General features: G+C 41.8%; 1 protein-coding gene across 1 annotated transcript in view; it reads left to right on the forward strand.

Annotated features, from left to right (window-relative positions):
• The window catches only part of nova2 (NOVA alternative splicing regulator 2), a 93,764-nt gene that overhangs the window by 60,675 nt on the left and 16,532 nt on the right, over positions 1-16,557 (forward strand). Inside the window, exon 4 of the mRNA XM_034701766.1 lies at positions 3,786-3,952. Coding sequence (XP_034557657.1) covers positions 3,786-3,952 — 167 coding nt within the window. The remainder of the gene's footprint in view (positions 1-3,785; positions 3,953-16,557) is intronic.

Raw genomic sequence — 16,557 nt, forward strand, 5'->3', positions numbered from 1 at the left:
CTTGGTCAGCGTGGAAATAGAGAACCTCTCCTGCTTTTTGTGCTCAAACCTGCAAGTCTGCTCCGGTGTGACGAAGACTTGATCTGATCTGCAGCAGAGACATTAGATTGAACACAAACCTGAAACTGTGTGAGTCTGCAGGGTCACATCTGCAGCAGCTTGATGGATAATACCTCTGCACTGAAAGGTTTTAAGTTTTAGATACTCATGTCTGCACTCATGTTGCATGAAGCACCTTAGATCAACTTATAATCATGTCTTTATGTGCTGTAAATATTTAGTTAACACATGAAGAAGCTCTTTGATGCAGCGGTTTGATCTCCACTGACAGAGCAGCCTTTTCTTCTATTGTCACACACACACACACACACACACACACACACACCTACACACACACACACACACACACACACACACACACACACACACACACACACACACACACACACACACATTAAATTCATGCACACATATTCCCAAGCTCCACATAGATATGACAAACACACACTCGTGCCAAGACAATGGCCTGCTAATCCTTGCTTCTGATTGGACAGTGCCAGATTACCCAGAGGGCACCAGCTGTCGGGGAGAGGCGAAGCCCAGTTTCCTTAGTATTAGAGCACACACACATGCACACACACACACACATGTCATGCCACTCTGCTCAACAATGCTGAATTAAACCAGCTGACATGTTTACCACCGAAGCGTTAGCATGTGGCTTCACCCAAATGTCATGCCATGCTAGGCTGCGCTAGTTTGAGTGATTTGTTAGCTCACCTCGAGCAAACTGAAGCTTTCAGCTGCTGTCACCACGGCGTGTTTCACGCTGTCGACACACTGTAAAAATAGGAATGGGAATTAATCCTGGTGTAATGCTAACAGGCGCTGCAGAGGTCCAACGTGGACAGGTAGCCAAATGCTGCAGACGCCTGAGTGTTGCTGTGTGTGCTTTATTTTTAGCCTCTGTTGTTTCAGCTCCTCCGCCCTGTGTGTGCATAACACTGTTTACGGTGTCCAGAGGTCCAAAATGAGTCCCTGAGTTTGTGATTCAGTTGTAGGAAAAAGCTTTGTCATCATTTCTGGAGGCAGAATTTAGATTAATGTAGAACAGAGCTGTGAGACGGTGTCTTGTGTTTCATGTGTCTCTGTTTGGTTGGAAGTTTGAGACTTATTTATTAAATTCATTCACTAAATTTATGACACTTGTAAAAGCTTGTGCTTTGTCTTCCTGAGCTCTCCGCCTCTACTCCATCACGTTACATCAGTTTTTCAGCCCCCACATGCTGTACAGCTTTTTGTCCCTCCCCAACCGCAATCCCTCTGCTTCCAGCGCGACCACAGAGGGCCGAGCTGAGCCAAACCGAGCCGGTCCAACGGCGCAGGGAGAGAGGGGAGGAGACAGGAAGCACTAACTGACACGCTGCTGAGCTGAGATAAGAGCAGATCCCGCTAAATACCGGAGTCAGGGGAGAGAGAGAGAGAGGGGGGGAAGAAGGGAAACAAAAAAATGATGGGCGAGTTAGAGAGGGAGGAAGGAAGGAAGGAAAGGCATGAGAGGGAGACAGAAATGGAAAAGAGAGGAGAATAAATGTCAAACGGATGAGATAGAGAGAGAGAGAGAGAGATTTGTGTTGTTGTGATGCAGCCAGCTTTACATTGGCCTAGATTTTCCTCTGTTGCACCGTCTGTCTGTCTGTCTGTCTGTCTGTCTGTCTGTCTGTCTGTCTGTCTGTCTGTCTGTCTGTCTGTCTGTCTGTCTGTCTGTCTGTCTGTCTGTCTGTCTGTCTGTCTGTCTGTCTGTCAGAAGTGTTGATTTGAATCTGTGAACGATCACAGGCGTGGTCTTATAGTTGTTGCTCAAACTTTCACATATTTCACACCACAGCACGTCATTCAGAAAACTTTTGCTCAGTTGGTTTCAGGGATTATGTGAAGTATGAAAATCATTTTGCACGGTATGGAAACCTGTAGAAGTTGTAAAAATGATCAAAGAAAGAATCAGTGAGTCAGTGGTTTTTATATTTTAGGGTAAATGAATAGAAATGGTCTGCCTCCAGGAGCTGCAGTGACAGAGTCATACTCCTGGAACTGTTTTTCTTTCAGTTGTTTTATTGCAGAGAGGTTATGAAACCTGTGACTGAAATAATCTGACATTATGGATGTAATCATAGTGAATATAATTCACTTGGACCCTCCTGAAGGATCCTTGAGAGTTCCCTGACCCCACTTGGAAACAAACAGCAACCTCTGCTGTTTAAAATGAAACTTGTGCAGAAAGCTGCAGTTCCTTGAGTGTCCACTTGAGGCTGGCTCCAAAGCAGAGGAATCTCCATTAACACTCATATTTAAATGCCTATTTTAAAAGCAGAGGTTAACATGCCTTGTCATATATTTAATAGTTGATTTGTTGTGATTATTTGAAGGCTGAGAGTTCTGCAGAGATTAGCATATTGAAGGTGTGGCTGATTGAACTGTTTTTTTTCTCACTCATCACATCCAGTGAATCAGTTTCTGATGTTGTTGGCAGCACTCAGAGTCTGTCAACACATTTCTAGTACAACATTAAACATGAAGTCCAGAAGCTAAAGCAGTGTGTTCAAACAGGGACAGACACACAAAGTAACACAGAGTAAATATACTGTCAGACTCTCTCGTGTGTTTTTCTGACTTTCCCTGTTCATAGAATCGGAGTGAGAATCCTCTGAACCTGCTCAGCTTTAGAGACGGTTTATCTGCTGCTGCTGATGTAAATCTTCCAGATGCAGATGTTAACTCTGACTCTCAGGTTCAGGCCAAGCTGAGGCAGAAGTTTGGAAACCAGCAGCAGCGTGTTTTATTTTTCATGTGAGCGGGGGATTAATGGCCTGATTGGACGGAGGCCTGGAAACAGACATAAACTGAGTGTTTGAAACGTTCAGGAGAGAAACATGCAGAGCAGATATGAACTCTGATGTTTTCTGACTTCAGCACGTACATTGAGGTCACTGGTTACATTTTCTTTTCCTCTTTTAACCTTTCCTCTACATTGTCTCTGTGTCGTCCGTCTGTCTCTCATTTTTTCACTCATCAGGAAGAAATTTGTCATGAACCGCTTTTCTGCCAAAATGTGTTTTTCCTCATCACGCTTTAAGCAATCTTATCTAACAAGTAATTACAATTCTCTCATTCGTTTCAGTTATAAATATCACTTCCCGTACTAAATGTTAAAAATATGTTCTTTCTCCCACTCCTCCTTTTTTTTCTTTCCCATTTCTGGATAATTCAGTGTTTCTATTTCATTCTTTTCTCTCTCTCTGCTGTTACTATCTGCTGCTGCAGCGGCTTAATTTCCCTGCGGGGATCATTACAGTTCCTTCCTTTTTATTCTCCTCCCTCTCTCACAGTTGTTCTTTCTTGTAAAGCAGTATGAGCCGGGGTTCATTTTTATTCAGCTGCACATAAAAATGATGGAAATAGAAAAAAGTCTGAGTGCTAAAGTCAGAAACAGGGCAGCACATCCTGCATGACATCAATCCTTTACCTGCCCTCCGAGAGCTCCAACCCACCTGTGGAAACATTTTCAACATGTGCATGAAGGAACCTGACGGGAAACGAATCAGTCTTTGAAAAGCTCCCACATTTCAGCAGACCTGTTGTAAAAGTTGGCACATTAAAAAAGATGCTAACAAACTGCATCAATAAATGATAAGAATCTTCTCCTCCTCTCCGGCGTTGTTGTTTTGCAGTCAGCTCTAACTCATGCACTGACCTGTTTTTCTTTATGTGTGTGTTTTGATATGCAGGAACGACAGAGCGCGTGTGTCTGATCCAGGGGACGGTGGAGGCGCTGAACGGCGTCCATGACTTCATCGCTGAGAAAGTGAGGGAGATGCCTCAGAGCACCCAGAAGACAGAGCCGGTCAGCATCCTGCAGCCGCAGACCACCGTCAACCCCGACCGCGTCAAACAGGTACGACCAGAGACTCCTCTATCAGCTCAGGCCATCTGATATCATGTGTGTGTGAGTGTGTGTGAGGGAGAAACAAGGGGTGTGTTTGCCTTCAGAGCAATAAATAGTGTGTGTCTGTGCTGGGGTTGTGATTTTCTGTGTGAGTGAAGCTGAATGAGGTGGAAACAGGAAAAACACAAGCAACCGTAAGGAGATGTAAACAGATTAGAGAGAGGGAGAGAGGGAGAGAGTAAACAATAACTACAGGAGACAGGGGCAACAAGAAAGGGAATGAAAAATAAAGAAAGGTTAAGAGAAGAGAAAACATAAAGTGGAGGAGGGGAGGAAGAGAGGGGAGGCAAGGGGCAAGAGAGAGAGCGAGAGGGGGGCGAAGGTGGTGTAAACAAAAAAGGGTTAAGAAATATCAACAGAGAGAGAGAGAGAGGATGCAGTGTGAGAGGTGTGAACGTATAATCTCTGCATGTGATTTGAACTGTCGGCTGTCTCACACACACACACACACACACACACCCCCACACACACACACACACACACACACCAACATGCAAACACGCACGCACACAGACAATGCCAGAAACCCAAACATCCACACGCCAGCAGGAAACAGTTTCCTGCTGAGGAAGGAAGTGTGAGTGAGTGTCTTGATCACTGTCACACACACACACACACACACACACACACACACACACACACACACACGTCAATTTAATGCCAGAAGTGTTTTATGAAAAGCATCAAGCCTCAACTTTCCAGCCTGCTGACTTTATCTATCATCATTTTAACACTCTCTCTCTCTCTCTCTCTCTCTCTCTCTCTCTCTCTCTCTCTCTCTCTCTCTCTCTCTCTCTCTCTCTATCTCTCTCTCTCCCTCTCCCCCTCCTCCTCTTTCTCTGTTATTGGGAGGCTGAGTCGTTGATGATAGTCACCTCACAGTATGTTTATGTAACAGCATGATCTGATACATGATAAACACTTATATAATATTAAAGCAGCTTATATCAGTTTGCATGTTAGGATCCTCTGTCATTCGTCATACAGACGTTTGACATGTAAACATCAAACCTGTGTGTGTGTGTGTGTGTGTGTGTGTGTGTGTGTGTGTGTGTGTGTGTGTGTGTGTGTGTGTGTGTGTGCAGTGTCATATTCTCTAATCTCAAATTAACTCTATACATCAGTCCTAAACTGCTGTCTTCAAAATGTTCGAGTGTTTAATTCTGCTGGGAAACGAGCCTTTAATATGGTTGTTATTGGGAATCTCTGGGCTTTTTGATCCAGCCTCTAGTGGACATTTGGGGAACTGCAGCTTATTTAACTTATGCATAAATGACATCATATGCAAGTTATTAAATAAAATGATATAAGATATACTTTATTGATCCCCTATTGAGGGAAATTAACTTATTACAGCAGCTCACTATAAGAAACAAGCAAGGAAAAGACATAAATATGAGGATATACTCCCAAACTGAATCATTTTTAATACTGCCTGTAAGCACTACTATTTAAACTATTTGTAACATTTTTATGTATCTAAATTTGTATTCTATTTTTATTTCTAATTACTTTGGTTTACTAATTAAAACTTATTCTTGATTGTACTTGTGTTCAGGGATGAATAGAGTATTATCTTATCTTATCTTATCTTATCTTAAAATGAAAATAGAAAGATTAAAGGAAAAAATAAAGCAAATATAAACACCATGTACGTTTGATTGGTTGGTCCTGGTCATGCAAGGCTGTGTGATATGTTGTTTATTATATACAGAGATATTTATAGATTAATATTAGATATCTAGATATATTTGTAATCTCTCATAATAATTTCTCAGATTTATTATATTTAATTTAATTTCCTTAAAAATCTAGAAAATGATTCCAGTGTTTTGTTTTCAGATAAATTAGCAGCTGCACAAGTAAATAATCCTATTGCATAGTTTGACAGTTTTGTTGCTAAATGCAAGAAGAAAGAGATTATAAATTAAGTTTAGGGATGTAAACAATTAATAAAGTATAGCAGAGATTATTATATGATCCTGATCGTTGATATTCAGTGTGTTAAACATGTTGTATTCAATACCATCAGTTAAATGCATTTTGTTGCTGTTGAAAATATCATTTAGGCTTCAGAAAAATCAGTTTTTTTTAATTGATTAATTGATAATCAATAGTTAACATTTCCAAAGATTGATCATGGAGAATACTTCATTTGTACATCCCTAATTAAGTCAATTTGAAATATAAACCTGCAGCTCTAACTTTCACTGATGGTTTCATAAAGTTCTAGGCTTGATTCCGGTGTCTCACGTGACGCTCCGCCTGCTGATCCTGCTGTTTGATGTGAGCGCCAACACCAGCTGTGGAACAGAGGACAATTAGTGCAGCTATTGATTATGATCCCAATCTGTTTAAGTGATGATCATCAGTCTCTCTTCATGATTGCTCTCTATTGATTAGTCAGGTCTGGCATTGTTTCCAACTATTGAGCGTTCAGGCCTGCTGAACAGTTCATTCAACCAGGCCTGTGGACACACACACACAAACACAAACACACACACACACACACACAAACACACACACGGTGCAAGGGCTTCTACACATGTAATAATAAGTGACTGAAAAACATTTAAAAGGTGAAGAAGAAATAATAAAAGAGACAAAGACAGCTGCTTTTAAAAACTGAATATTGAAGTGTGTCTCCTTGTCGTCGTCTCTGAGTTGTGTGTTGCTGTTGCGCTCGTGTTGCGTATGTTTCTCCCCGCTGTGATTTCTCATTCTCTGTCAGGAGCAGAATTTAGGGGCGGGGGAGGGAGGGAGGAGTGCTACGCCTTTCTAGTTCTGAATAATTATAACTATCATTCTTGTGTACACACACACACTCTCACACACACACACACACACACACACACACACACACACACAAAGAGCCCTCAGAGATAGAGCAGGTTTTTTTTTTTTGCAGAGTACACATTTCGAAGGTGCAGTTATGCAGAGAGATTTATGCATAATTAATCAATACTGGTTACACAAACACACACGCACACGCTTACTCACCCACACTCAAACCTCAGGCCCACACACACTCTGCAGAATTAAACTCAAACAGACTTTTTAAGGCTCATGCATTTTAACAGCGCTGAGTTGTGTTTGCACATATGGTGTCTTGTTCTCTTGTGTTTGGGAAAGTTGACGTCTCATTCTTGTTTTGATGCTTCACAGTTGATCAGAAGTTTGATTCCTGTGAGTCTGGAGGATTTAAGACACACTGGAGAAACATCAGAAACACTTCAGGAGAATGTTTTCATATTCTGATAATTGAGCTTTATTGATCTCCATGCCTGAGTGTTGTAGTCATCATCTCGCTTCATCATGAAGGTGTTGGCTGTGTGAGCTGTGTTGGAGGTCAGGGTCTCTCTGCAGATTTTTCAAGTTTTTTTTTTTCAGCACCAACCTCAGGTTGTAGTTGCTAGGCAACCAGTGGAGAATCCAGGAAGGTACCTGCTCTGAGAAAAAAACACTGCAGCACATCACGGGCGCATCAGTTTCTGAACACATGAACTAAATAACAGAGCGTTTCAGAGAGAGCGATTTTTTCCCCTTTTTTCAATCCTACTGTTAAATGCTAAGCTAACATCTCTTGTTTCCTCTTTGCTGCACAGATACTTATGTTTTCTTTTTTATGTTATACTCAGTATCATGTGCATGTTGGGCCTGTCTCTGAGGCTGACTGACAGTGCAGTGAGGCTGTTTTGGGCTCAGCGAGGAGCAGCGGGGAGACGAGCAGGCTAATAGCTGCTGATATTTAGACCCTCCTAATAGAGGGTGAATCCCCCCGTCCCTCTTTAGTCTATTTATAACACGTCAGAGAGAGAGAGGCGACTAAATGGATTTGCGAAGCACTGAACGACACACACCAGACACACTCATGTTCACGCACACACAGAGGAGAAATCCCCCCCCCTCTCACACACACACACACAACACCAGAATAAACTCTGCAACCCTGCTGGACATTCAGTACGAACAGAGACGCAGAGTTTAATGAAGGTGAAGCATTTTGATTGAAACAGAGAAATGTGCATTTATTCACCTACAGCAGGGGTTCCCAAAGTGTGGGTTGGGACCCCCTGGGGGGTCGTGAGATGTCTTCCAGAATGTTTTTTTTTTTAAAGTTATCTAAAAGTAGTACATTTGATCCATTATAGTAAAAAATATCAGCAAAAATAGACGCTAAACTTGAAATAAAACCTTGAAAATAGAAAGTGTAATGAGTTTTCTGCCTTTCTTTGTTGCCAGATGACTTCTAAGTTTAGGGTTAGTGAACAGTGAATTATCAAAAGCATCAGTAGCAGTAGGTTAATTCATAACAGCACAGGAAACACAGAACACATGCTCATATAGGTAGGCTAATTTTCTGCAGAACAGCTAAATGAAGCCACATTAGATCACTTTGAGGGACAGTGGGGCTGGCACCTATTTTTTAGGGGTCCAAAAGTTTGGGAACCCTTGACCTACAGGACTGAAGCTTCTAGTTTATACATGTGTTTGCTTATGAAATATGATTCAGTGTTAACTATTCTAAATTATAAAATATGAAACAATCACCTTGCAGTGAATTATGAGGAGAGCATTTAGGACAAAAGGCTTATTATGAAGATGTTTTTTCTTCCTTTAAGAAAAAAGGCGTGTCTTTTAAGGTATTCTACTTTTGTTTACCTTCTTCACAGGCATGCTTAAGTACAGATGCATGTCAAATGTTTCAAGTGCAACACTAAGATGCATCAAAATGTGCAGTTATTTAAATAACAGGGAAAGAACTTTATTTTTTCTTCTGTTAAACTTGCAGGAAAATCTTAGTTGAGACTTTTTGCTTATGCAATGTCCAGAGATGTTCCCTGTTTCTGCATAAAGTATATTTAAAGTTTTAATAAATAGAATTAGAATAAACAAAAAGTTATTTTAATGCAGGCTGTACATTCTTTTTAAGTTTAAAGAAAAAGACATTAAACATAATCCGTAATAAAGTTACCACAAAGTAAAATTAGAGCCCTCTAATGCAGGGATGGGTAATCCACAAGTAACATGTTACCCCCAAATTACACACACACACATCTACACACACTGCATACACACATACACACTTGGACACAAACATTTAAGGTCAGCAGGCTGCCGGTAAGCTGAGAAGTCTGACTGAACCCTCACCGGGTTTTAAAAACACCACTGTCATCGTGGAAACACTTTGAGACCAAAACAAGACAAACTCACCGTGATGTGATGAATGGATATGAAAACACACACACACACACTCACACACACACTCACACACACACACCCTGACACACATGTGCGCCCCTGAAAGATGAATTGTTGCCCGCTGCAGTCGCTGATTGTTCACTATTTTGGGTTGTGGATAAAATGTCTCGCTCTTGTCAAGAGAGCGGCTGTCGAAACATGTGGTGTGATGACCTCACCGTTTAACCCCGGGGACGGTGTGTGTGTGTGTGTGTGTGTGTGTGTGGTGTGTGTGTGTGTGTGTGTGTGTGTGTGTGTGTGTGTGTGTGTGTGTGTGTGTGTGTGTGTGTGTGTGTGTGTGTGTGTATGTGAGAGAAAACAGCGAACAGAGAGAGAGACGAGATGGTTTAGGAGTGTTTGTGATTTATTGAAAGAGAGCTGGAGCGAAGGACTGGGACAGAGAGGAGGAGGACGAGATTGTTGAGGAAGATGACACGCAGAGAGACAAGTGATGAAGATAGACAAAGATGAAGATGGACAGACAGACAGAGAGGACGACACAGCCACAGACAGAGTGTGTTTCTGGCTGAGTGTGTTACTGAAAGCTGGATGCAGATCTGAACTCTTGTTAGCCGACAGCTGCAGAGTGACAGAGAGCTTCTCTGGAAGAAGCAGCTGCCGAGAGAAAGAGAAGCAGAGCAGCGACACGCCGAGCTCCAAGGCCGCATAACGGGACGACAGAGCAGCGAGGACGATGATTTATGAGCTGGATACACTCTGAGAGCGGCTCTAATGAGCTCTGACGTGACAGACGGAGGAGGAGGAGGACTCACTGAAGGGTTTTATGACTTTTATTATTCTGTTGGTTTGGAGGCGACCACCAGGACAAGTCCTAAAACATGATCACAGCTCTGTGCACGCTGCAGCACACTTTAAATGTTAAACTAAGTCTTTATGATACATTCAAGAATGAATTTAAACAATCTGATTCATGCACATTCAAGTAAAGAGGATTTTACTTTAAAGAGAGGAGTATCCTGCATGTTTAAACAATGCTTATGATGCACTTTAAGCCTTGATTTCAAATGTCTGATTTATTGTTTGGATCACTTTTATTGTAATTTAATAAGCAGAAGATATAAAACCAATAACACAACGAATCATAGGTTGAACTTGGCATTTTTGCACAAAGTTTTAAACCAAAAGTGATTTTTTTTTTCAGTGAAAATCCTCCTATGGCTTAAGATTATTTCATTTAAGGTGACATCAAATTATCTTTAGATTTAAAACATATTTCTGTTTAACTAAAAAGTGCTTCAACAGCGTATTTGCCTTGTATTCATGCAATTGTGAGTTGAATTGCCAATTTTAACGTTCGTCTCATGAAGCTGTTATTTAATAAATAAAATTTAGGCTTTGCATTTTTATTTGAGAGTAAAAACAATAATCCTCCAATAAAATAAAAGTTAAAGTCATGAGGAATGAAATGCAGCATGCTCAGAGACATCCACTGAAGTGTTTTACAGCCTGTCTCGGTGTGGTATGACTCGCTGTGACCGGTAGCTTATGGTGATTATTGTGTGCTAACTTTAGATGGATATTTATACTGACATGATGAACATACCATAAGAGTACAGACTGTGACAGGCTGCTCTTTAGCTCCTCTGATACCGTCACACTGAGGTTTCTTTTGGTCAGACTTTAATATCTCTTTTTCAGAAGAATTAATAAGTCAGCTGATCAGAAGAGTTTTAAAAAATGATGTCTTCTTTAACATGCTTCAAATTGTTGTTTTAGAGCTTTACATTCAGATTATAATCTATTTGCAAAGCCCTAAAGAATAAAGGTAATCTGTGTTAACACTTCAATCAGAATAAACAAAATCAAACTGACTGGAAATTCAGTTTTAAGCATTTCCATGAATGGATGAACGGATGAATAAAAGATTTACCGCCCGTCTGCATGGGGATGTGCCTTCATGACACCTTCATCTCAGCACAGATGATGGATATACATTCAGGGAGGAGATCAAACACGTGCCAAAGGGGAAACTGGAGAAAACCTAGTCCTTGAGGAGGATAAAGGCATGATATGTTTGATACTTGTTGCACACGTCACACAGCTGTTCCAGATAAATCTGTCGCCGTGTTTGAACAGAAGACAGTATCGGATCATATATCATAAAAACAGACGCCGAAATCTACAACCGGACTGTTCAATCATATGGAAGTGAAGGAAAGGCACAGCGCCTGGTTCGCCCCACGGCTGGGCTTTGATTTTAAAACCAGAATTCAACCTGTGGTCAAATTCACAGACGTCTAATCCGATCTGAGTTTCAGCGAGGTGGCTTGTTGGTGATTTTCCATATACTGTACGGCATACAGTGAATAAAAGCAGAAAGTGATTGTTTACTAAAAGCCAAACCCCCCTGCAGACCTCCTGCTCTGTGTTTATGTGTGATGAAGTGAAGCGTCCCCTTCTTTCTGCATCAATATTGTATCGGTGTTGGCGGTGGAACATGCCCTCTCCTCTGTTATTGTTATGTTACGCTGTTTAAAGTGAGCCGCAGAGTGAGATCAGCTGTAAATGGTCTGTGTGTGTGTGTGTGTGTGTGTGTGTGTGTGTGTGTGTGTGTGTGTGTGTGTGTGTGTGTGTGTGTGTGTGGTTTTGTTGTAGTATTATTCTGGGCTTATTTTTGGCCCAGGTTAGCCCACACTGCTCTGGCGTTGTGCTCAGGCTAAACGCTGCAGCAGCTCTTTGACGTGGTTAAGCCGTGATGACAACAACGCTGCGCGCCGAACACACAAACACACACACACACACACACGCACACACACAAACATGAACACACACTGCCTCCAGTCTGGTCTTTTTCCTGGCTGCTGCCTCAAGCTACTTCCTGCGGGAGAAAAGGGGGCATTTCCTGTGACCTTTCACCGAAACGCATCAACACCTGTTTCCTACTTCCTGTTATTGCTTTCATACTCAGGAAGCTCGCCATAAATGTCAGGAAGAGTGGAGGCAGAGTCTGGCTCGCTGAGTGTCAGATGATGAAGAGGTGGGAGTGTAAGACTCTGAGTTCAGCTGGAAGGAGAGAAATGATTCAGCTTCGGCCAAAAAACTGATCCAAACACGCCGATCAATGAACCGAGGACAGATGAAGTCCGGGGTTTGGACGTGATTTTTGTAATCTAAATTCCTTTGAGTCCTTCATCAGATCCTTTTGAGTTTAATAAACTGGGAACTTTGTTTAGAGATGAATGAAAATCAATGAAGTATTTGCATAAAAGTCCACCTGCAAGAATGAGACAATATATCTTACATAAATGTGCACCATATGGAGTTCTCTCAATCACCTGACAAACGTGCCCTCCCAATTTTGCAAATATTCAACCTGCAAGATTCCCAGTCTCTCCCTCTGCTCCGTCACTGTCACTGCTGCTCTGCACTCATGCTTTCAGCCCCTCCACCTCCTCAGCATCCACCTACAGGCTCCAACTTCTGAGGAGTTTGACATTTTAAATCGTCACTCCTCAAATTTCTGCATATGACATAAATCTGGGAGGAGTGTTTGAGCACTGGACGCTCGACAGAAATGATGTTCAGCTGCTGCAGTAAACATTTCAAACCCTTCAAATGTGAGCGTCTGACTGAACTGATGCATGAAACCTGCAGCTGTGAGACTTTCATGAACACAGGTGTGGTATTGGCCACTGAATGGATGATGTGTCATCTTGGAGTCTGTGTGAAGGATTTTAAGATACAACACTGACTATTGTCACTTTTTAATATCAGTAGTGTTTAATTTAGAAATCAGTCTCTTATTTTAACCTCCAGCAGTTAGAGGAACTTGTGTTTTGTCCATCTGATGAATGAAAGTTCTGCCTTCTCAGTTCTTTCACTCAGTTGAGGAAACTAGCTGCTAAACACTTCACTGTTCACCGGCTAGTCTCTGCTGAGTCTGCCTGCAGCGTGCAGGTAGTGAACAGCAGGTTTTTACAGCTTTTTGACTGGAAACAGCTGCCTGCTGTGGCTGAAAATGAAACTATGAGAGTGAGCTGGAGCAGTAAAGTTGTGGTGGAGCAGCTAAACAATGAGCTGGAACCCGTTATGAAGCTCCTTATATCCAACGAAACAAGCAGACACCTGAGATCTTTTCTCTTCAGTGTTGTGACATTATTTTCATGCTGTCGTTAAAGAGACATATTTTCTCTTGCATATTCGAACACACTTCAGTCATCCTCCTGTAGAGAAATCCTGAGAATGAGGAAACAGAAACAGAAGACAGTATTGGATCATGTATCATAAAACAGACGCCGAAATCTTCAACTGGACTGTTCAATCAGATGGAAGTAAAGCTACTGATTCGTCTTGCAGCCTGTTCCACTCCACCCATTTCTAGTACGACTTGGCTTTGATTTTAAAATTTGAAGCAGGCAAAATTCAACCTGTGGTCAAATTCACAGACGTCTAATCCAATCGTGGTCCAATCCAATCAAATTTAGCATATTTTCTCTTGCTTATTCAAACCTGCTTCAGCCATCCTCCTGCAGAGCAACCCTGAGAATGAGGAAGAGGAAAAGATTTGGCACTTTTCTCTCACCATAGCTTCCATAAGGTGATTTGAATTTGCTCCTGTGCTAACGTAACGACAGGAGGGATTTGCATACACTCAGACTCCTCCAGTATTCTACTTCAGTTGGGTACGGTTACATGATGTTTTTTAATTCTGAATTAATAATTCCAAATTAAATAATTCGGAATTAAAGTTTTTCTCCTTCGTGTTTACATGGAAAACACGTTTAATTGTTTTTATTCAATTCCTCTTAAAGTCTGGGGGTTGGGAAGGGTTCTGATTGGACGGGGCGGGCGTGACGTATTTACGTTTACCGGAAGAAAACAGACTCCAGTTCCTGCTTCTTTCATTTTCGGTCACAACATGGAAGACCAAACAATAAGTTCAAATTTCGCTTTGATTTTGACTATAGTTGTTAAAAAGCAGCTCGACACAAACATACTGCTTCACTTTCATCAGCTGAGGAGGAGAAGAGAGATAGACGACCGGAGAAGGGAGGCGGAAGACCGGACTGTGGCGATTCAAAGCCGGTTAGTGCAACGGCTGCTCTACCTCAGCCTGAAATATGAGCCCGCCAGCGCGGAGTATGTGCGTCATCGCGACAGGACAAGGGAACGAGCATGCTCAGAACGACTGGAATTAATTTAAAGCGGAATGAACGTATACATGATCGAGGAATTATTCAATTCGGATTTAAAATCAGAATAAACCAGCTACTTACATCGGATTTAAGTTTAATTCGGAATCATCATTTTCATTCGGAATTAGGTGTTTACATGGTCATTTTAAATCTTTTTAAAGAGGATTTAATCTTAATTCGGAATTAAAGAGGAATTAAAAGTCTCATGTAAACGTAGCCACTGTTGCAGAGTCAGGATGCCAAAGAAGACAGCCAGACATGCTGCAAAAAAACCTCACAAATATCTATATTCTGTATATAAATCTATTTCAAAGTGAAGACACGTGTGTGTTGATGTTGGTTCTTTAATGTTCGACTCCAGGGACCAGAGAGTTTAACATCCCTGAGCAGTCCTCTCAGCATGTTCCTCTCTTACCTTCTTACGTAACTTTTATCTATTTTTTCCCGTCAGTCCTGTGATTTTCAGTCTCTGCCTCTGCTGAGTCAGCTGAGTAACACACACACACACACACTCACTCCCACCCACACACACACACACACGCACACACACACTCTGTTATCTGCTCCAAACAGTGATGATTGAGCGTCTGCATTTTATTACCTCGCTGTAATTCACATGCGCCTGCACTGTGTAACACACATGAACACCACACACTGCACATCAGGTTCAGATGTGACGTCTCGCTCTTCTTCTCTCCTTCTTCTTCTCTTCTGTTTCCTGGTTTTGATTTTGTCCTGTCTTTCATCTGAGGCGTGTTTATGTGAAGAATTAAAGTAAATGCTGCAGAGCTGGTCTGCCACACAGCGAGGGATTATAACAGAAACATAGAGGAGGAGCCTGTGGTGGGTTTGACCCTCTGCCTTCTGGGCCACTGGACAGAGAGATCACTGAAGAGGAAAGAGAAGGAAAGAAAGGAGAGGAGGTAAACTCAGAGGAAGAAAGACAGACACGGTGCATTATCTAATAGTCTATTATGCAAACAGATTTTAGTGTGTTTGACCCTTTTAAACACATTTTAATGTCTCTACATTATCAGGAAGAACCTGCAGCTCAAACAGATCCTTTATTTTGACACAGAGGAGGAAGCTAATGAGCTCCCTGAAACATTTCAGCTCACGTCAGACAGCAGCTCAAACAACAGCAGAACAGATCTGGATCATCATCATCATCTTCTGATGTTTCTAATGTGTCCAAGGAGGATTTGATGAACATTATTCCACCCACCAATCCTCCTCCTCCTCATGTCTGCTGCATGATGAAACTCTCACACTGTCCTTCATATGATAAACTGTTGGTGGCTTTGTAGATCATTTCTCCAGAATAGTTTCTCATTTTATAGTTTGTATTTTTGTTTTGCAGCTTAAGATGCATCACACATCTTGAGTTTCCCAGGGATCATAAATCTGTCCTAAATAATGACAGGAGAAAGGGAATCAGATGTTATTAGTTTGAAGGATTGTTGTGACTGACAAGAAGGGAAGTCAATGAAACAACCTGCTCAACTTTCAACATCCTTCAACATTCATCAAAAATCAGGCCCAGTGGAGAAAAACAACCTGTACTCCCCTTTTCTTTTCACTCGTTGGCGTGTGCATCATGCAGCCAGTATCAGTAAATCATTAGCATTATGCTCTAAATTTCCACAGTTCATAAAAGATATCAGAAGATGATGCTGATTTTCTATCATACATCTGTTTAAAAACGACTTCAGTGTGTCACACAGAGAAAGAACCTCTCCACCTCTGCAGCAGCATGCTCCTCTCCTATCCTTTGTGTCCTTTTGGAGCCATTCCAACAAAGCTGTGCAACAACCTTAACCAACTCTATGAGACTTGCAAGCTTGCATCGATTTGGCATCACTCTCCTGCAAAAACAAACAGATGAGTGTCATGCAACGCCTAGGAAAGGGCATGAGCATCACAAAGTGCACCGTGGGTAATGTACTTTAGGTGAGAGAAACTGTGACAAAGAGAGGACAAGAAAGGGTTCCTGGCAGGGATATACCAAGGGATATATTCTGCATACCGGAGCATACCGGCCCGCTTCAAGCACAGGGTCCAACAAATCAGTCCACATATGGAGTATTATCTCTCTATCTTGACTTGACTGAAATTACAAAACATGATGCAGGATCGGGATCAGATATAGATATTCAT

Source organism: Notolabrus celidotus, chromosome 14 (genome assembly GCF_009762535.1).
Source record: "Notolabrus celidotus isolate fNotCel1 chromosome 14, fNotCel1.pri, whole genome shotgun sequence".
Classification (NCBI taxonomy): domain Eukaryota; kingdom Metazoa; phylum Chordata; class Actinopteri; order Labriformes; family Labridae; genus Notolabrus; species Notolabrus celidotus.